General features: G+C 52.9%; 8 protein-coding genes across 8 annotated transcripts; 5 read left to right on the top strand and 3 right to left on the bottom strand.

Moving 5' to 3' along the window:
* The first annotated feature begins 50 nt into the window (after positions 1–50).
* MEF2 (Ribosome-releasing factor 2, mitochondrial) lies at positions 51–3,138 on the top strand. Its single transcript, XM_062943617.1, has 2 exons — positions 51–587; positions 649–3,138. Exons 1-2 carry the CDS (start codon positions 323–325, stop codon positions 2,940–2,942), a joined length of 2,559 nt encoding a protein of 852 aa, XP_062806763.1. The 5' UTR covers positions 51–322; the 3' UTR covers positions 2,943–3,138.
* Positions 3,139–4,422: 1,284 nt separating this feature from the next.
* FOX2 (bifunctional hydroxyacyl-CoA dehydrogenase/enoyl-CoA hydratase fox2) lies at positions 4,423–8,477 on the bottom strand. The gene is made up of 4 exons (XM_062943618.1): positions 7,362–8,477; positions 6,073–7,296; positions 5,598–6,020; positions 4,423–5,468 (listed from the first exon to the last, which is right to left on the bottom strand). Exons 1-4 carry the CDS (start codon positions 7,518–7,520, stop codon positions 4,593–4,595), a joined length of 2,682 nt encoding a protein of 893 aa, XP_062806764.1. The 5' UTR covers positions 7,521–8,477; the 3' UTR covers positions 4,423–4,592.
* On the top strand, positions 8,472–10,173 carry QC764_123800 (uncharacterized protein). The gene is made up of 2 exons (XM_062943619.1): positions 8,472–9,213; positions 9,319–10,173. The coding sequence occupies exons 1-2, from the start codon at positions 8,889–8,891 to the stop codon at positions 9,912–9,914; spliced, it is 921 nt and encodes a 306-aa protein (XP_062806765.1). The 5' UTR covers positions 8,472–8,888; the 3' UTR covers positions 9,915–10,173.
* Positions 10,174–10,530: 357 nt separating this feature from the next.
* Positions 10,531–12,923, bottom strand: QC764_123810 (uncharacterized protein; the record flags this gene model as incomplete). Its single annotated transcript, XM_062943620.1, has 2 exons — positions 12,728–12,923; positions 10,531–12,506 (listed from the first exon to the last, which is right to left on the bottom strand). The coding sequence occupies exons 1-2, from the start codon at positions 12,834–12,836 to the stop codon at positions 10,531–10,533; spliced, it is 2,085 nt and encodes a 694-aa protein (XP_062806766.1). The 5' UTR covers positions 12,837–12,923.
* A 6-nt stretch (positions 12,924–12,929) lies between these two features.
* Positions 12,930–13,477, top strand: QC764_0028010 (uncharacterized protein; the record flags this gene model as incomplete). Its single annotated transcript, XM_062940148.1, has 2 exons — positions 12,930–13,030; positions 13,300–13,477. 2 exons carry the CDS (start codon positions 12,930–12,932, stop codon positions 13,475–13,477), a joined length of 279 nt encoding a protein of 92 aa, XP_062806767.1.
* Positions 13,478–14,427: 950 nt separating this feature from the next.
* NBP35 (cytosolic Fe-S cluster assembly factor nbp35) lies at positions 14,428–15,471 on the top strand (the record flags this gene model as incomplete). Its single annotated transcript, XM_062943621.1, has 1 exon — positions 14,428–15,471. The coding sequence occupies one exon, from the start codon at positions 14,428–14,430 to the stop codon at positions 15,469–15,471; it is 1,044 nt and encodes a 347-aa protein (XP_062806768.1).
* Positions 15,447–16,747, bottom strand: QC764_123830 (uncharacterized protein). Its single transcript, XM_062943622.1, has 5 exons — positions 16,348–16,747; positions 16,143–16,239; positions 15,952–16,085; positions 15,574–15,876; positions 15,447–15,518 (listed from the first exon to the last, which is right to left on the bottom strand). The coding sequence occupies exons 1-4, from the start codon at positions 16,348–16,350 to the stop codon at positions 15,691–15,693; spliced, it is 420 nt and encodes a 139-aa protein (XP_062806769.1). The 5' UTR covers positions 16,351–16,747; the 3' UTR covers positions 15,447–15,518; positions 15,574–15,690.
* QC764_123840 (uncharacterized protein) lies at positions 16,603–18,500 on the top strand. Its single transcript, XM_062943623.1, has 6 exons — positions 16,603–17,053; positions 17,137–17,145; positions 17,203–17,247; positions 17,298–17,712; positions 17,768–17,975; positions 18,033–18,500. Exons 1-6 carry the CDS (start codon positions 16,850–16,852, stop codon positions 18,166–18,168), a joined length of 1,017 nt encoding a protein of 338 aa, XP_062806770.1. The 5' UTR covers positions 16,603–16,849; the 3' UTR covers positions 18,169–18,500.
* Positions 18,501–19,414: the final 914 nt, after the last annotated feature.

The following is a 19,414-nucleotide window of genomic DNA, read 5'->3' on the forward strand; positions in this document are numbered from 1 at the left end:
ATGAGCTCCTGTCCTAAAGCTACCCTGCCTGACTGCTCTAAAAATCGAAACTCAATTCAGAGACAGCTCTGTTGTTCAAGATCTCCGAGTGAGAAAATCAACAGCTGTCCTTCTGGCTACGTCTTCTTTAGTCTAGAGGCATGGTCCCCTTCCCTTCGTTCAACAGGACCTAAGCAGTAAGCTCGGCAGCTTGTTATGCAGAGCTGATTGGCTGCTGACTCGTTGACTGAAGCTATCCTCGGGTTGGTAGTTTATCTCTTGTGGGCTCACAGCAGCATACCTGGTATCGAACAAGCTGAGCCGAAGGGATCAAGGCTTGGGAATGTTCACCACCGTCTCATCCCATGTCTGCCGCCACGGCCAGGGGAAGCTCTTGCTTCGTCTCTTAGTTCTAAAAAATGCCCGGCTGTGCAATTCCAACAGCTCAATTGGAAAAGGCATCAGGAGCTATGCAACCGAACATGCTCACCACGAGGCGAGGATTGAGAACATCCGCAACATTGGCATCATTGCCCACGTTGATGCTGGCAAGACTACGACTACGGAACGCATGCTCTATCACAGCGGCCGTACAAGGCATATTGGAAGTATGCTTTGGACCATTCCGCCCACTCCCCGGTGGTAGTCACAGATATTGACAGCCTTTAGATGTTGACCACGGCAATACCACGACAGATTTCCTTCCCATGGAAAGGGAGAGAGGAATCACCATTCAATCAGCCGCTGTGACTTTTCAATGGCCACCAAAATCCGTCTTACCCAACGGTCAGGAGTCAAAAACCATCAACCTCATCGACACCCCTGGCCATCAGGATTTTCGTTACGAGGTCGACCGTTGTCTGCCTATCCTCGACGGTGCCGTCTGTATCATGGATGGTGTAAAAGGGGTTGAAACCCATACCGAGCGCGTCTGGCAGTCGGCCCATCTTTCTAACATCCCCAGACTCTTGTATGTGAACAAGCTCGATCGCGACGGTGCTTCCTTCAAGCGAGCAGTTCAAGAGGCGGCGGCCAGGCTCAAAACCTGGCCTTTGCTCTGCCAGATTCCCTGGTGGCAAAAAGACGAATTCGTTGGTGTTATCGATGTCATTCATGAAGTTGGCCTCAGATTCTCCAAGAATTCCGGTGCCATGACGGTGGTACCGAAGGAGACCCTCGCCACACACAACCCTGCCCTCAAGGATGAGATGGAGAAGGCCCGTCTCCACTTGATTGACAAGCTCTCGGACCAGGATGAAGGCATTATGGAAGAGTATCTCGAACGTGACATCAATGTGTCTTCCGGAACGATCAAAAAGGCTATCCGCCGGCTAATTATCGATGGAGAGGCCAAGTTCACCCCAGTGTTTGCTGGCTCAAGCCTGACCAACATCGGCGTTCAACCTCTACTTGAAGCTGTGGTTGACTACCTCCCGAACCCTTCTGAGCGGCCAGAGTTGCGTCTCATTACAGGTTCCAAGACCGTCACGTTTTCTGAATTCATGGAGACGGCCCCGAAGAAGAAAGGCGCCCCGCACCAAAAGCCAGAGCCAGTATTGTCGGTATCTCACGTCTTCAAGGTGGTGGATAGCGGGGCACGAGGCTTGATGAGCTGGGTACGCACATATCATGGCAGTCTCAGCAGAAGCAGCCACATGTGGAACAGCAACATGCACGTCTTTGAAAAGCCGCAAAACATCATGCATGTTTCTGCCAAGGATTACCACGACATCCAAACCCTTCCAACCGGGCACATCGGGGCCATGACTGGCCTCAAACAAGCACGCACTGGAGACACGTTGTTGACATTCCCGGGCCACCAAGCACAGGCTCCCGAGGCGTACAGGAGCGTTCGCATCAAGGCCCCGGAGACCCCTCCAGCGGTCGCCTTTATATCGATCGAACCATATACCAAGACAGCTGGCGACAAGATCGTGGATGCCCTCCAACGTCTCTCCAGAGAGGACCCAAGTATTAGATGGCACAAAGACGAAAGATCGGAGCAGCTCATTCTTTCTGGCATGGGGCTTCTCCACCTCGAGATCGCCCAAGACCGCCTTTTAACGCATTACAAGATCGAAAAGGAGACGGCCATCTGGGGTGATATTGAGGTTGAGTACTCGGAATGCCTCTTTGCCCCCACTCGCCCCCACCATCATGAGTACGACCGTGCTCTCCGTGGTGTTGCTGGCAGAGCTGCTTGTACAGTCCTTCTCGAGCCCCTCAAGGCGTGCCACCACGACACTCTGCTTGAGTCCAGTATCGAGCGCGACGGCAATATTATTCACGTCTCGATTCCTCTGCCCGAAAACACGGATGAGCTTCCATTTGACACCGAGACAGTCCGCCAGCAGCTATTCAACGGCGCCATCGCCGGCCTCTCCCGCGGTCCCCGCCGCAGCGCCCCTGTTAGAAAGTGTCATGTTCACATTACCTTTGACCCAGAGAAGGACTGGAGTAAGAACTCTACGGGTGGGCACATCACCAACGCCGCGCTTTTTGCTGTGCGCGCAGCGCTGAAGGAAGCCCATGAGAACGCTCAAGTCGGTATACTGGAGCCTTTTACAAACTTTACCATTCACTGCCCCGAAGAAGCATCGCATGCCATCCAGCACGATATTAGCTCTGCGCGCGGCGGTCAGGTGATGGAGGTGCGCAAGCCCGAAGAGGATGACTACTCTGGTAGCGTGGACGGCCAGGGCGGGGAAAGGATTGACCTAACCAGGGTCTATGTTCCTCCTGATCCGTATGAGGGCGTGCAGAGTCTGAGGGACGAAGGTAAGAAGATGAGCGGCAGTGTGAGGATGTTGCATATCATGGGCAAGGCTCCCCTGAAGGAGATGATGAAGTACGATGGGCATCTGAGGAGCATGACGGGCGGCAGGCATACCCTCACCCTGGATCCGGGTGAGTTTGAGCTTGTAACGGGTCCAAGGGAAAAGGCTCTTGCTTTGGAAGGTTGAGCCTGGAAGCTGGGTGAAAAAATATCCGTGTCGCATTTGGCTTGCTTGGTTACCATGTTGTAAAGGATGCTGCAAGAATAAAGTCAGACTGGTTGTATACAACACAACTGAAGTATCAAAGTACTGGTACAAATCTCCGCGTCGTTCCCGTCAGGGTGCCATGCCTACAGCTTCGTCGTAAAGCCATAAACGGATAAGGTAGCCGGTGTCGGCCAAAGACCTTAGCGCTTGGGCCTCCCTGTCATGACAAAGAGCAGGCCAAACCAACAAGACTGATATCACGACACGCCATGAACCGGTTAAGAGCTCTAAACCCCAACGTGCCATTTCACTTTCTCAAGCATGAGGGCGAGGTGGCAGTCGTTTCCGTGTTTAACCCCCACCTTTACGACAGTACCAGCGGGACGGACGAGTCTGTGCTTCTGCCTTTTGGTCCCCTGACTTTATCCGGATTGATGTTTAATACACGGATGGGGGGTTGAGGTTGAGTCCATCCATGGGACGGGAGGAGTGCTGCCGTTTGGGGGTCAGATAATGTGGGGGTTTAGATGTTAAGAGGGAAACGGGAGCACCAAACGGAAGAGTCAGGAAGGGTGGTAGTTTAGAACATTGGATCGGATTGGCGGGATGGGGGTTCAATGAATGCAAGCTTGGCCGTTGGTTGTTGTTGGTTGTGTTATACTACAGATCCATCGGGTCTGGGCACTGCCGGGCCGAGACGGGACGGTTGATGGAGGTGAGGTACAAGGAGTTGGACAAGGGAATATGTTGCAGTAATTGCACCTCACCTAACCACTACATTCAGAGTACAGTTACAGGCATATTTGACATGTTTACATTTTGTACCGGTGGCAAACCCGATTTGGTTCCAACGTGGCATAAAACGGATACCTTAGCAGGCGCCTCGGGCAGCCTTGAGCTTAAGTTCTCTTTTTGCTCATGAATCGAACAAAAAACATTTACTAAAATGTGCGACTGGGTAGGTAGTCTATCCGATGTCAGTCTGGTGACTTGAATAGATTGCTGCTTGTCCATTGCTTTACCAATTATTATCCTACCAAAAGAGCCGCTCTCGCAAGGGATTGCACCCATTACAGAAATAAACTAGCTTATCTCAGGGCGGCTCTCGGTTTTCCCACTTGGTAGTACGAAGTTTAGGCATTGCATAGAGGTCAGGACTCTTCAACCTGAGCTGCTTCAAGGTTTCCGGAACAAGAGGCTCGGACTGTGGAGGTCATTTTTGTTTGTTACCTTCTCTCATTTTAATTCTAAGCTGCCGAACAAGAGAACCCGGAGAAAGACGCGTTGTGCTTTGGATTTGATCTCCTCCATGGGCTGCTTACTTGTCAGGCCAACAAAATCGTTGCATGTGTGATACCTGAATCGACTTGTACTTTTGTGGGTAATGTTGACCTGATGAAAAGGGTCAAATAGGGGTAAAAGTGGATACCACGAGACTTGATATGGGCTGCAAGTTAGATATCAACAGAAACCTGGAAGGTGTAAACATAAAATCTGTGTGACTGGACCACACTTCCATTCCTATCCAATTATGATATCTGTCTGTCTGACTCCTTCAGCTTTACTATAATCATACACATTCTGTCCCTCAAACTTATTTACACCCACGTTCTAACATCATCACTTGAATTAAAGCAACTCCGCCGCGGCACCGCCAATAGCCAGCTTGCCAGTCTCCTTGACCTTGGTCTGGAAGATGACCTTGTTTCCTTCCTTCCACATCTCGGTGACGAGGGTCTGACCGGGGTTTACTGTGCCCGCAAATCTGACCTTGACGTTCTTGAACTTGCCAAACTTCTCGTAGACGGCCTTGCCAGCAATACCAAAGAAGCACAGGCCGTGGAGGATGGGCACCTTGAAGCCACCCATCTTGGCGAAGCCGGGGTCGATGTGGAGGGGGTTGTAGTCACCGGACAACCGGTAGATGGCGGCCTGCTCCTCAGTGGTCTTCTCCTCGACAACGACATCCGGGGCGCGAGCGGGGGGCTTGTTGGCAGCAGTAGCGGCGCCACGGTCAGCAGGCTTCTTCTGCCCACCGAAACCACCGCACCCTCTGAGGAAGACGGTCATCTCGTTGTAAAAGACCTCCTCGCCAGTCTCAGCGTTGGTGGTGGTGATTCCTTGCCTGACAATAGCGGCGTTGCCCTTGTCAACAACCTCGATGAGCTTACCCTTGGAGATGAGCTTGCCGGCGGTGGGGACTGGGTACTTCTTGACCTCGAGGTACTGCTCGCCGTGGAGGAGCATCATGGGGTTGAAGTTGGGAACGAGGTCGTCAAACGAGTAGGGGAACTCGGTATCGAATGGGGGAATGACGCCGAAGGTGGGGATGGCCTGGAAGTCCTCAGCACCCTCAAATACGTAGCGGAGATCGGTGCGCTTGGCACCGATACCAAGGTTGTAAAGCATGATGTCGCGCTCGGTGTAGTTGAACTCAGTTCCCTTGCTCTCAGTCTTGAGGGCTTCTTGCTGGGCTTGGAGGTACTTGTTATCGCCGCCGGCGCTCTGAAAATTGACACAACAGCAGTTAGAGATCAAGTTCAAAACGTTGAAGGCTCATACATCATTCCATCATTATTCTACACAAAACACTATATGGTGACTATGGTACATGAAAAAATGGGGTGCTCATACCTTTCCCGAGCCGGACTTGTTCTCCATATTCGCCATGATCTTCTCGAGACTGTCCTGGGTCTTCGCGGGATGGTCGGCGCGGTTGTCAAAGGTGATGATGTCGTTCCAGTTCTTGACAACCTCCTCAGGAGTCAGGGGAACGTCGACGGGGAAGCCGTGACCAGCAGTGCGCTGCCACCTGGTCTGGCCGACCCAACCGCTGCCAACCTCGTAGAGGCCACCGGTGGGGTTGGGAACCTTGTCGCTGGAGAGAGCGAGGACGAGAGGAGCAATGTAGTCGGGCTTGAAGGCCTGGACAAGCTCCTCGGGAAGGATGGTCTTGGTCATGGCAGTACCAGCGTTGGGGGCGATAGTATTGACGAAGATGTTGTACTTCGCACCCTCGAGCGCAAGAGCGCGAGAGAAGCCGAGAATGGCGCATTTCTACATTCAAGTTAGCATTTCAACCCATCTCACGTTCCACGAAAAGACTTACGGCAGCAGCATAGTTGGCCTGGCCGAAGTTGCCATAGATACCACTGGTGGAGGTGGTGTTGACAACACGGCCGTACTTCTGCTTGAGGAAGTAGGGCCAGGCAGCCTTGGTGACCTTGTAGGTACCGCGGGCATGGACGTTCATGACTGGGTCCCAGAGGTTGTCGTCCATGTTGGTGAAAGCCTTGTCGCGAAGGATACCGGCGTTGTTGATTACGATATCGATACGGCCAAAGGTGTCAATGGCAACCTTGACAACAGCATCACCGTCCTCGGCGGAGTACTTGGCACCGACAGCCTTTCCACCCATGGCCTTGATCTCATTGACAACATCGTCGGGGTTAACGAGATCGTTAACAACAACGGAAGCGCCAGCACGGGCAAAAGCCAAGCAGTAAGCACGGCCGATACCAGCACCGCCACCCGTGACGAGAGCAACACGGCCAGTGAAGTCGATCTTCTCACCTTGCTCGTTGGGGCCGAGCTTCTGAGACTCCTCCAAAAGGGTGAGGAAGTCGTTGGGTCCGCTGGGGTATTGTGGGTTGGAGAAGTCGGTGACCTTGTTCCACTTCTTGAGAATGGCACCAGGGGTGTAGGTGTCGTCGCACTTGAGGAGCAGGCCGCTGGACCTCTCCCATCTGAGCTTGGCGATGTGACCACCACCGACCTCGAAGATGGAACCGCTCTCGCTAGTGTTGTTCTTGTGAACCAAAACGGCAACGAGGGGCACAACCCACTCAGGCTTCATGAGCGCGAGAACATCTGGGGGCATGACGGTCTCGGTCATGCGGCTGGCAGCAATGGGAGCAATGACATTGGAGATAATGTTGTACTTGGCACCCTCCTTGGCGAGAGTCTCCGTGAAGCCAACCATGGCGAGCTTGGCGGCGGAGTAGTTGGCCTGGCCGAAGTTGCCGAACAGACCAGCAGCAGAAGCGGTGTTGATGACGCGACCGAACTTTTGCTTGCGGAAGTGAGGCCAGGCGGCACGAGCGCACTTGTAGCTGCCCTTGACGTGGACCTTCATGATGAGATCCCAGTCCACATCCTTCATGTTCTTGAAGCTGACATCGCGGAGGATACCGGCATTGTTGATGAGGATATCGATGCGGCCGAAAGCCTTGATAGCAGTCTCGATGATCTTGTCACCATCCTCGACGCTGTTGTAGTTGGCAACGGCCTTGCCACCGGCGGCCTTGATCTCGTTGACGACAACATCGGCAGCCTGCATGACAAAACATTGTCAGTGATTGCCAATATTAGATTGAAGACTGGCACGAAAGAACTCACCTTGGAGTCGTTACCCTCGCCCTTGAAAGAGCCGCCGAGGTCGTTGACAACGACACTGGCGCCGCGAGACGCAAAGAAAGTGGCATAAGCCTTGCCGAGACCGCCGCCAGCGCCGGTGACGACAACGACTTGGCCGTCGTATCTCAATTGTTCCGCCATTGTGTATGTGTGGTGTGAGGAATGGTGGTGAAGGAAAAGGAGAGGGATTAGATTCGTGAGGTAAAACTATACGAATGGCGGTTAATAACGAGCCGGATGCATCTGTCTTCTAATAAGGACCTGTGGATGTCCTTTGACGTCGGCAGGTGTGCTGGAGGGCAGCCAGATGACCCCTGTCCCCCTGTGTCCCAGTGCTGCCGGACTGTTAAGCCGAGGCACACGCGGTTGCCAGTGGCCGCATTCCATTCTCCACAGCCGTCTGTTTTGCCGAGAGCGGGGGCGCTAGTGCCCCCAGCCGTTCCCTTTCTCCAGGTTCCATTTCTTCACATGCCATTCTGCAATTCGACCCATGCCCCTGTTGAATCCGTCCATCCCAAGCCTCAAACCCCGTGAGGACTTGCAGCGGGAGAGCTTATCCCCAACAGCCCAGCCGGGGTTAATGTTGAGCTGCTGCAGTTTTTCCTCAGGGTTTCTATGCCTGCACAGAAGCCTGTGGTTTTCCGTCCGGGGACGACACTTATGTACGAGTCATAATAGTCAACTTTATGTGTTGCCGGGGACCGACCTTGGCATCTCTTCTGAACAGATTTTGAGATGTCAACTCGGTTCGGTTATAAAGACAAATCCAGGACTGCCCGGACGGACCGGACCACTCGGAGGGCCTGGGCTATTTCTGGGCCCGTCGGACGTGCAAGGCCGAGTTCGACATGTGGTGAGCCGGAGTGACCCTGGCGCAGAGTCACATGAGTCGAGCTTTGTGTGGCAGCAAGCGAGGTCAGCTTGAGTTCGGGGCTACCAAGCTGTGCAAAGACCTGCTTCTACTTGCTAAACCGAGAGTCTCAGGGGCTTCGATAGCCAGCTCGATGAGACCAATACCTACCTTCTCACTGATGCCGACGCATGGCGGACATCGGCGAAAGATCCAGAGTTTGCTGTCGGCTCGAGCCTTATAGCTGAACGGGATTGGCCCGCCTGGAAGAATGAAGAAAGCGCAAACCCCAACCTCTAAACGCGGAGAAATCCTTTTCCCCACACTTTCCACCCCCACCAATTGCGGCTTCGACCCACTCCCACGCTCCAGAAGCTGCCCGCTGTCGTCATCGCTTTGGTCCTTTTCAAGACGTCGAGGCTTTGCAAGGCTGCAGCTGTGTCGCTGGACCACAGGTCCAACATCTGCAACACCAACCTTAATCTTCGAGAGAGCTGTATCCGTGTTTTGTTACGTAGCGAACCAGCAACAGTGTAGTTTTTCTGCTTTTTACACTCTCATTTTCTCCGCTTTTGGTATCTCCAGGACAGCCCAAGCGAAGAGCAACGCCCGGAGCTACCATTCGTACAGAACAGAGCTATAAGAAAGCAAAAGCAAGAATGGCACAATCTTTTGACGTTCCGCTGCAGTCGCGAATCGTGGACGATAAATCGCCCATCTGCATCCCATTCATCCTGTCACGAATCGAGACCTACCAAAAACAGCACCCATACACCTCCCGGCCATTCATCATCGGCCTGAACGGGGTCCAAGGGGTGGGCAAAACGACGCTGGTGCGGGCCCTGGCCGAGACCCTGCAGAGCCGGGAGGGGCTCCCGACGCTTGTCGTGAGCATCGACGATTTCTACCTGACGCATGCCGACCAGCTAGCCCTGGCGGCGGCCAACCCGGACAACCAGCTGGTGCAGTATCGTGGGGAACCCGGTACGTTGTGTTTTTCCTGATCCCCCGACCGATGTCTTGGCCCTCCGTCCCCTTATCCAGTCGATTTACAAAAAACTCGCATGTATCCCTAACCCTTCCGAGCAGGAACCCATGATATTCCCCTGTTGACCTCCTTCCTCTCCTCACTCACATCACCCTTCCCTCCCGAGGGCATCCACATCCCCAGCTATGACAAGTCTCTATTCTCCGGCCTAGGCGACCGCGCACCTCCTTCAACCTGGACTCATATCACCTCCCCACCCAAGATTGTGATTCTTGAGGGCTGGCTCGTTGGATTCCGTCCGCTGTCGCCTGTTGCTCTTGAAGCCAAGTATTGTTCCCCGACCAGCAAGACGCTTCACCGGCACTTGCCGGCTCATTTGATGTTTATCAACTCCTGCTTGGAGAAGTATCAACAGATATGGGACCAGTTTGACGCCTTTGTGCATGTTGATGCCGAGGATCTAGGCTGGGTGTATGAGTGGAGGATCCAGCAGGAGCAAGGCCTGCGGCGAGAGAAGGGGGTCGAAGGTGGCATGACGGATGAGCAGGTAAGGAAGTTTGTGGATTGCTACTTCCCAGCTTATGAGTTGTACATCGACGGGATCAGGAACGGGGTGCTTGGCGAGAGAAAAAAGGCGTGCCAGCTGAGGTTGGTGGTGGGGAGAGACAGAGCGGTCAAGGAATCTGTGGTGATTTGACAATCTGCTGCCATATATCTTGGCGATTTGCATTCATAGATGGCTGTCTGTCTCTAGGGGTATCATACTTGGGGTACATTAGCTTTGGCACTGCAGCGACCAACGGTGAAGTAGTAATCACGCCAACATTATCATTGTACATAAAACGAACCATGTAGAGTAGACAGGCCGGGGCCCTGTTGAGAAAAGTAATACACAGCAAGAAAAGAAATAGCCCAGCACAGCTCCACTGCATATGGACAGACAGACAAAAGGTCACCACCTATCCACCGTTTTCCTCCAGCCTCATCCGTCGTGCGCAAGTCTTTCCTTCTTCCGTGCCATAAAATCGTGTCGTAATTTCATTAATCATGTTTTCCCCATAGTCGTGCAATGTTTTGGCAAGTTCCGTGACGTTCCGCGTTAGATTCGTTACTGCCGTTAAGAACAGGGCTGCCGCCCCAGTCACTGTCGGTCGTTGATTAAGTTCAATGAAGCAATGAGAAGAACCCATAGAGACGAGAAGATATGGTCAGCTTCCTATACACACACCGGCACGCCTACGCCTACCTATCCGTAACCCCATCAACACCACAAAGTACACCCTGCCTGCCTGCCACTTATCCGTCGACGGCCTTTAAAACTCCAGGTCGGCATCTTTACCCTGCATCATGGTCTGACCCTCGTGTTTCAAGTCCTCCAGGGTCCGCCCAATTCCCTCAACCTTCCCGCGAACCGCCTCCTCTCTGGCAGATATCTCATCCTCGAACTGGGTGATAAGCTGCCTCTTATCCCTCCTCGCCTTCCTAAACTTCTGCACCACTGCGCCGAGTTGCTCCAGAAACCAGTCGCCTGCCTCGTCCCACTCATCAACAGAGATGCGCGCGAAAAATTGGTGCTGGTCTATGCTTCCCTGGTTCTTGTAGTACTCCATTCTCTGCTCTATGCTGCCACCAGGATGCGGCGGAGGCTGTTGCTGCTTCATGGCTGTTTGCTGTTCAATGACAGCTGCCGCCTGCGGGTCAAAATCGAAGGCCTCGTTTCGCAAATCAGAATAGCTCATCCTGTGTAGCTCAGCGTCGTTGTAATCCAGGCTCTGTCGGCGCTTGAGAGATTTCGTTGCCGGCTTCAGGGGCTCTTTGACAATGCGACGGTTGGAGCTGCTGGTGCGACCTAGCGGAGCAGCAATCGCGGCGGTAGCTACCAGGTCTTTCTTGACTGCAAGAGGAAGAGGGAGGACAGGAGGAGGCAGTTTCCGAGTGGCGACACGCGGCGTGTTTTGTAGGGCCTCCGTTAGCTCCTCCGGGTCAACGCCGCTGGTGGTAGCGAGAACCCCGGCACGGGTGTCGTTGAAATTGTGGTCGTCGTCAAACTCGAGAGGCGTCAGGTTCTCAAAGATGGTTGATCGCTTATGCTGCAGCTCACGCTCCTGCTCAACCTCTCTTTCTCTCTGGCGCTCTAGCTCGCGCTCGCGCTCACGTTGCCTTTCACGATCTCGTTTCCTTCTCTCCTCGAGACGGACCTGCTCGAGATGCTCACCCGCCTCAACTGCTCTCTCTGGAGACATGGAAACGCTCCCAGCACGCCTGGGAGAGTACTGACTTCCACTGGGCGAGTAGGTGGCGTTCTTGAGACCACGGGTGTCGCGGTAAGGGAGACGGGTGCGTCTCAGTGCACTGTTCTTAGTGGGGGTCTCATAGATGGACCGGTCATCGTGATATGCATCATCAGTCTTGTCACTGCCAGGCGGGATGTTGGCCGCTGTACTGCTGGTTACAGGAACGGCGCTTTGGTGATGGGGTGCAGCAACTACCGTAAGCATGCCATTGTCGGCAATAACAAATGGCAGGTTCTCATTGGCGGACCCATGTTGCTGTTGATGCTGATGGGGTTGGTGATGCTGAAGTTCCCTCCGGCTGGTCTGGGCAGGTGCCGGTGGTGGTGGGAGTGCTTGGTGTTGGCGTTGATATGTACCCACAGGAGGTGGGAATCCGCCGGCAGCGTCAGTGCTGCTGAACGGGCGAGCATTGCTGGCCTGACGCGTGTGAGTTCTATCAGAAGCAGCCCTGCTCTCGGTGTCGTTGAACATGGAGGCTACAGTCGAGTCTTCCCAGGCGTTCTGTCCACGTGGGGGCTCACAAGCGGCCGTGTCCGAGGCCGTAGTCCGGGTCCGCTGCATCGGATGAAAGTGTTGTGCAGGGAGGCTCCTACTCATTGATGTCGGTGGCGGCTGGCCGTGGTGGTGGGTGGAGGGCGCGACGGAGGAGTAACGACCACTCAAACCCTTGAACACCGGTATTGAGCGGGAATCTGCCGTTGCAGTTCCAGGCGTGTCGTGTTTGTCCAGTTGCCGACCTGTCGCGAGGATTTCATGGGGGGGTTGCAACTGTGGAAGTGGTTGTTGTTGTTGCTGTGCATTGTTCGTAGCGTGGCCGTTGCTCAGCGGATGGTTTTTCCCAGACAAAGCACTGGCAGGTGCGGAGGTTGCTGGCAGGCCCACAGCTCCTGCCCTAGGACTACTATCTCCCCCCGTTCTCCCAAAAAGACCGATTGCCCCGAGCTTCTTTTTTGCTGTAGGCATCATCCTCATTCGCATGAAGACGCAGGTTGACGCTGGTTGTTGTTTACTTGTTTACGTGGGGAAGATGGGAACTATGCGGCAGCGCAGCCAACCACCAGTCAGCGACAAACGACACCCGCAGGACGCGTTTATGACGGGCAAAGATTCAAACTCAGGGCAGGTTGGGAACGAGGTCCCGAAAGGAAAGCTGCGGGCTGGCTTGTTATTATTATGAGTCCAGCTCGCGCTGGACGAATGGATGGGTGGTGCGCACCGTTGGGCTCACGCCTGCAATTCGATGATTCGACAGCAGTTGGGTTGAAAGAAAAGAACGGCAGCCATGTGCGTGAGGGGAAAGGGGCACAGCCGTGGGGTTTCTTCATTTTTAGAATGTCACTGTAGGTATGGGGAGGTCGGAATTGAGTGCTGATGGTTCTGGCCTCGTTCGTTCCACTTTGAGAGTGGGAGACGGCGACATGGTTGACTTCGTGGTTCCAATGGGCAACCGCTGCGGCTTCCATGTTACAGGGATGATGGATGGCTCAACCCGCAGATTGCTTCTCCGACACGTTGTCAAGTGAGCTTGCCCTGCCCAAACTGGTTCGCAGCTGGATTCAAAGGTTGCCCCATCCTCTTCCCACAACCGCATCATTCTCCCATTGACAAATCCCATTGCTTGAAAAGATGTGAGTAACGGTCGTGTCCAACCCAGCCGAGCCATGCATCCTCTGCACATATCTACCTAACGTCCCCTGCGCTCGAACACAGTTCAGATACGCCCATAGACGCCTAATAATGAAGACACCCTCCCCGTTTGCTTCGATTTTGGACTAACCTGCATTTCAGATTACATGATTGGTACGTTGCGATTATGAGGTCCAATCAAGACATGAGCGCGAAAGTACAGGTGTCAGTCGAGTACATGCCGCACCACACCATGGATCAGGACTTGAGAATCGGGGTGGAAGACCATGCTTGTCTCCGATTGAGAGCACTCAGAGACGCGCCCAATTGGCCTGTCTGAAGAGTGTATGTGGTCTGCCATACCCTCCATCTCTCAAGAATGCTTCATGTCCCTTATTCAGCTTGCATCCGTGAGTCAGGCTTGCCGATATCTTGCCACCTGACTAGGATCTCATAAACCTCCTCTTATGGCATCGTCTTTGGAAGAAATTCCGGCAGGGGGCATGCTTTTGATGTGCGAGGTTATGCTGTAAGGAACATCGCCATGGTTGGTTGCATCCACATACAATAGGCCCGGGGCTCGAGGCTGTATTCCTAAAGTCCTTTCGGGCCATGACCAAAGGGTGAAGTGATGGTATCGGGGATACCACCGGTCTCCTATCCTTGTGGCGGTAGTTTACACCAAGCTAATGTCGTCAATTGCCGTCGGTGTCAGGTACTTGTTGAATATCTACCGAGCACCTTCAAATCCATTCTGCATCTAGATGCCCAGAACAGCAGAACTGTACCGGAGCTGATATGGGGCGGGAAACAGGAAGGCCGCCAGCAGGTCCATCGGGTAATGCTTTCGATATGAATCTTGTTTTTACTCTGCTTACTATTCTCTTTTTTTTCCTTTCAAACTCATTAACAATCCCTAACTAAACCTGTGGATAAGTTGGAGGCGTTGCTTCAGAGAGAACCCAATAAGAAGATGTTGGTTGGATCAGGATCCGGGATCCCTGGTCTTAGCGCCCCCAAGCGCAACCGCGCCCACTGGAATGCCCCGCGCCATGATAAGATAAGCTCCCCCACTGCCCATGATAACTCCGGTAATGGGGGGCGATTTCTAATCAGCTCGATTTTCAACTCTCCTGCTGGCGCATGCAAGAAACTACCATTCACACACCATCAGCAATCCTCAAGTTGTCGCTTCCCGTCGTGTGATACTCTACATTCATACTCTTTCTCACCAAAGACACATACCGCAGGCGCGCGCACCCCAGCACGATCTACACATCCGCGAACACGATGGCGCCATCCTTGGAAGCGCCCGACGACGAGGTCAGGGATGTTCTAGCCAACCCTCTCAAAAAGAAGCCAGACCTTGTCGCGCCAGAACCAGAACACTGCCCGGGACCCGAGTCCGAGCAAGCGGGCACTGCAGACTCGTGCGCCGGCTGCCCCAACCAGCAAATATGCGCCTCCGCTCCGAAAGGTCCCGATCCAGACCTCCCCCTGATCACAGCCCGTCTGGCAGATGTGAAGCACAAGATATTGGTGTTGAGCGGCAAGGGAGGAGTAGGGAAATCGACGCTCACGGTACAACTCGCGCATGCGTTCGCGACAAACCCCGATACAACAGTGGGCGTGATGGATACGGATATTTGCGGGCCAAGTATACCAAAGATGTTGGGGGTGGAAACGGAGACGATCCACACCAGCAATGCCGGTTGGGAGCCAGTATGGGCGATGGACAACTTGGCCGTCATGTCTATTCAGTTCCTGCTGCCAAACCGGGATGATGCGATTATCTGGCGAGGGCCGAAAAAGAACGGCCTGATCAAGCAATTCTTAAAAGATGTCCAGTGGGGAGAGTTGGACTTTCTCTTGGTAGATACCCCTCCGGGGACAAGTGACGAGCATCTCAGTGTCAACACATTCTTAAAGGAAAGCAAGATCGAAGGAGCAGTAGTGGTGACCACGCCGCAGGAGGTGGCCTTGTTGGATGTGAGAAAGGAGATTGATTTTTGCAGAAAGGCCGGGATCAGGATATTGGGAATTGTGGAAAATATGAGCTTGTTTGTGTGCCCAGGCTGCAAGCATGAGAGCAAAATCTTTCTCGACCACACCGGAGGAGGCCGAGGACTGGCAGAAGAGTTGGGCATTCCATTCTTGGGGAGCGTACCCCTAGACCCAAGGATAGGGATCGCCTGCGACTATGGGGAGAGCTTCTTCGACTCGTTCCCCGACAGCTCGGCCTGCAAGGCGCTGAAGGGGGTGGTCAAGGGGCTGGTAGAACAAATTGGGCTAGATCCTGAGGTGCTGTTGCCGGAAGGGGATGGCAGTAGCTAAGAGACAATACTTTCCCTTGTTGTCGGCACTGTAAATCTCTACAGCATCTGCGTGTTGTTAGATAACTGGCACCTACTTTGGATAGAATTCATGTAGAACAACCTTGATACCCATATGTCAGAGGCATACAAAATTCATAATTTGCTACGACCCTGAATGGGGACTATGACATGTCCAAGCCCATGACCCTTCCAACGCCGGCTCTAAAACATCCGCATGTTAGGCACCGAGTTTTTCCGGGATCTCCTCCAGCTCCTCTGGGGTCTCTAGATCCAAGATCTTGGTGACTTCGCTCGTGTTTCGCATGAGCTCCTTGGCACCGGCGTACAGCATCCTCAGCTCGCTGTTGCATGTGGTGGGCATGTAGTAAATCATGACGTATGGTACGGATAATCTCCCGGATGGCTGAATATGTATGGTTAGCATACCGGACATATGCTTGATGGAATCACAAGTATGTGGTGTTTGGAAGGCCCATACAAGAGTTAGAGGGTAGCTCAGGAGGATGAATCGGGGAGAGTGGTCAGGGAGGTCATCGGCGATTTCATCGAGGGATTTGTATACTGTGCCATCTTCATCTTGGCGAATCTCCTTGGTTTGTTTGTCGATGAAGTCTAATGTGCTCGGTCAGCAAAATTGCGTGGCACCGTGCGAGATCAGGGAAGATGTACATATCACGGCCTGAGGGTCATTGGAGCGTGAGGTGCTGAGGCGGAATTTGCGGAGATGCTGTTTTGTTGAGTCGGAGAAGGTGTAGAGTGAGGAAGACTGTGCTCATTTATGATAAGCTACGAACTGACGACATATTTTACACAAAGCCATCATGAGGGCATGAGAGATAGGGGCCCGGATAGGTAATAGAGGAGGGGTAGGTACCATCTTGCCGGTTTGGTTGAGCGTGTAGTAATGAGAAAGAAGCTGGGATCAGCAAGTGACTTATAAAAGACGCTTCCTGTGACCAAGGGCGACAGCAGTGGTGGTGAGAACGCGTGGGGTGCTCAAGGGAGGTTGAGTTGAGCCTCGGTGGAGCTCACATGCATGAGATACCAGTGCCCCGCACTACGGTCCGCACTCAGCTGCCGTAAGTAAGCCCCGCTTTATCGGGAATCAGTAAACCGCCAGTGGACGTCACTTGCAGGTTTGTAGCTGACTCCATCTTTCTTAACAGGGCATCACCCCAGAGAGCTTATCCAGTCTTGGAATTGTGAACCTATTCCCGAGGTCATCCGTAATTGAGGTTCCGATCGTCTGTGCTGGTCAGACGTTCCAAAATCGGAAGCAATCCTCCCTGCTATTGGCCACAGACAATCACCCACTCCGCGCGGTGTACCTTGCTCGCTTTACCAATTCACAATCTCTTGTCCTTGAACTAATCACCATGTTCTCCCGTCTCAATCAAGTTGCAAGGCATCTTTTACGTCCAATGCCAAACTACGGTCATACATCTGCTGCTGCCTCGTCGGTATCGAAACGCAGTCTGTCCAACTACCGATATAGCAGTCTCGATGCTTCAGAACGCCAAAAGAAGAATATCGTCACAGGGGCATGTCTGATAATAGGGAATGAAATTTTGAATGGGAAGGTATTTGAACTAGTCGTTTACTTCTTTGCATCTGTTCAGCACGCAGCGGCCGTCGGTAGCTGACATATTCGATATGTGTACAGACCAAGGAGGTAGGCTTCCCCAAACATGCTCATGCATATTTTCGAGACTAACCTCCATATTGACAGGCCAACTCACATTACCTTGCAAAATGGTGTTTCTCCCTAGGCATTGTATGTCGCCCATCTTCTCTACTGGACCCATACTTACACCGTCATCTCAGAGCCTCCTGAGAATAGACATCATTCCTGACGTGGAGGACGATATTATTGAAGCGGTGAGACGACTGAGCCATAACTATGATATTGTCGTCACCTCGGGCGGTATCGGCCCGACACACGATGACATAACCTACGAGTCCATCGCCAAGGCCTTTCACCTGCCCCTCGTGCTTCACGGAGAAGCTTACTCTCTCATGAAGAAAAAGACGGCCGAGCACAGGGATCCGGTACGGGCTGCCTTCAACTTTGACGTTCCGTCCAAAGAGCTTGATGGAAAAAAGAAAATGGTCTTGCTGCCTCATGACTCTAGTCGTCCAGTGGAGGATCAGGCGATTCTCGCCTGCCGAGACAAGTATTGGGTTCCTGTCTCAGTTGTCAATGGAAATGTATACATCCTGCCAGGCATACCTGAACTCTGTACTCACCGCCCTGTCCTGTTTTCTCGACACTCATGTACTAACTAAAAGCACAGTTAAGCACCTTTTGGACGGCCTTACACGGCATATCAAGCCTCGAGTGCAGAGCAATGGCAAGATCCGCGTGACCATCAAGACCCTCCAACCGGAGAGCCAAATGGCGGATTACCTGACTGGCCTTGCAAAGAGGATGGCGCCAAAGGATATAGATGTTGGAAGTTACCCCAAGTTTCAGGTTGAGAATACGGTTGTGCTTGTTGGCGAGTATGTGCAGCTCCCCTGTTGGCGGTTGTGAGAAGAACGGTACTGACAAGACAGCAGGGACCGAGCCGAGCTTGAGACAGTTATTCCCGAGATATTGGAGAATCTGGAAGGGACTCTGGTGAGCATCGAAATGCCCGAGAACCCCGATGAAGGAGAGAAGGAGGTTAAGGCTCCAGGTGGCGAAGAAAGCTGAAAGTCCGATGTAAGTCACTGGTGTATTGGCCTATGGAGTTGGGTAGTTCATGGTACCTGTGGCAGGGCCAAGCCATGTATTTTCAAGTCTGGCCTCGAATGATTTGTACTCCAATGGAAAGAATCATGGTCTTGCGCCTCAAAGTTTCATTGCTTTCGAAGGGGTATGAGACAGCAGAAGAGCCTCAGAAAATCCAGGGCAGCTGTACAGTACCAACACTGGGCAACTGCGCGTGGCGTGCATCAAGAGGCAGCCAGGCTCATCGAAAAACGTGGGGTGACGAGCGGAAAGCGGAAAGGAGAAATGAAAGGGGGGACGCCACTCAACCGAACCCCTTCCACACGCATTCTAGAAAAGTTCCAGAAGAATTTTTCACAGGCTACATTAGTACAACATGGGACGCTCCAAGCGAAATGTCATTGCGAAGCGATGCGTCTTTGCCCTAGAGCGGATCGGATCAGTTGTAACTAAACATTCGATATTGGTGGTTGCTTCGATCGGCCAGGAGTCCACCGAGGGCGTTCATGGATGCTTTACGTATCAAGCGGGCTATGAAGACAGAACCATGCGTACGGAGTAAGTAGCTGGCGCCTGGTAATGATGTTGAGATGAACTGCGGGTTGGCCAACAATTTCGGTGGTGAGGACCCACGCTGTGGACAGAAGAACTAGACACCAGAATATCAAAGGCTCAACACACCCCTCAACTATCATGTAAAGTCTCTGGACAATCTTTAAATGCTGATTACTTTCTATTCAAAACATTTAAACTATCTTTGAAGTCTCATTACCTATCCAAATACCCAGAAACTATCTGTAAACGGTTTTATTATTCCCAGGAGCAGTCTCTAACTTTCTTGTCCACGGCGTGGGACCCTGACGATGTTGAACTTCTTGTCTCCACTGCCCCACCTACCTTATCTCGCTAGCTTGGGGCCTGGACCAGGGTTGGTTTTGGAGGGGTCAATATTCAAGGTAGATCCAGGTTCTGTTTGACCCAAGATGACGAGAAGGTATACAAGTATCCTGGCTTTACACTCAAGAGAGTGTCCTACTGCCATCTGTATTTCTTCAGGGCCACTTGAATCAACTGCCTTTCGCGGGGTAGCTGCTCCGAGTCACTGGAACCGATGGCAGGTCGACCGATGAATGAACAGAACCCAAGAAACCTTCCCGAAGCGGTTATATAAAAATGTGGAGACTATCACTTGAGACCACGCCCACCCACTTCCCGCCCCGTCCTGGTT

This window comes from Podospora pseudoanserina, chromosome 1 (genome assembly GCF_035222485.1).
Source record: "Podospora pseudoanserina strain CBS 124.78 chromosome 1, whole genome shotgun sequence".
NCBI lineage: Eukaryota > Fungi > Ascomycota > Sordariomycetes > Sordariales > Podosporaceae > Podospora > Podospora pseudoanserina.

Coding starts and splice junctions, on each gene's coding strand:
- MEF2 (XM_062943617.1), top strand. CDS start 323: ATGTTCACCACCGTCTCATCCCATGTCTGCCGCCACGGCCAGGGGAAG. Junction 588..648: donor CCGTACAAGGCATATTGGAA/GTATGCTTTGGA, acceptor GACAGCCTTTAG/ATGTTGACCACGGCAATACC.
- FOX2 (XM_062943618.1), bottom strand. CDS start 7,520: ATGGCGGAACAATTGAGATACGACGGCCAAGTCGTTGTCGTCACCGGC. Junction 7,297..7,361: donor GCGAGGGTAACGACTCCAAG/GTGAGTTCTTTC, acceptor TTTGTCATGCAG/GCTGCCGATGTTGTCGTCAA. Junction 6,021..6,072: donor AGGCCAACTATGCTGCTGCC/GTAAGTCTTTTC, acceptor ACTTGAATGTAG/AAATGCGCCATTCTCGGCTT.
- QC764_123800 (XM_062943619.1), top strand. CDS start 8,889: ATGGCACAATCTTTTGACGTTCCGCTGCAGTCGCGAATCGTGGACGAT. Junction 9,214..9,318: donor GCAGTATCGTGGGGAACCCG/GTACGTTGTGTT, acceptor CCTTCCGAGCAG/GAACCCATGATATTCCCCTG.
- QC764_123830 (XM_062943622.1), bottom strand. Junction 16,086..16,142: donor TGACCCTCAGGCCGTGATAT/GTACATCTTCCC, acceptor CGAGCACATTAG/ACTTCATCGACAAACAAACC. Junction 15,877..15,951: donor TGAGCTACCCTCTAACTCTT/GTATGGGCCTTC, acceptor ATACATATTCAG/CCATCCGGGAGATTATCCGT.
- QC764_123840 (XM_062943623.1), top strand. CDS start 16,850: ATGTTCTCCCGTCTCAATCAAGTTGCAAGGCATCTTTTACGTCCAATG. Junction 17,248..17,297: donor GGTGTTTCTCCCTAGGCATT/GTATGTCGCCCA, acceptor CCGTCATCTCAG/AGCCTCCTGAGAATAGACAT. Junction 17,976..18,032: donor ACGGTTGTGCTTGTTGGCGA/GTATGTGCAGCT, acceptor ACAAGACAGCAG/GGACCGAGCCGAGCTTGAGA.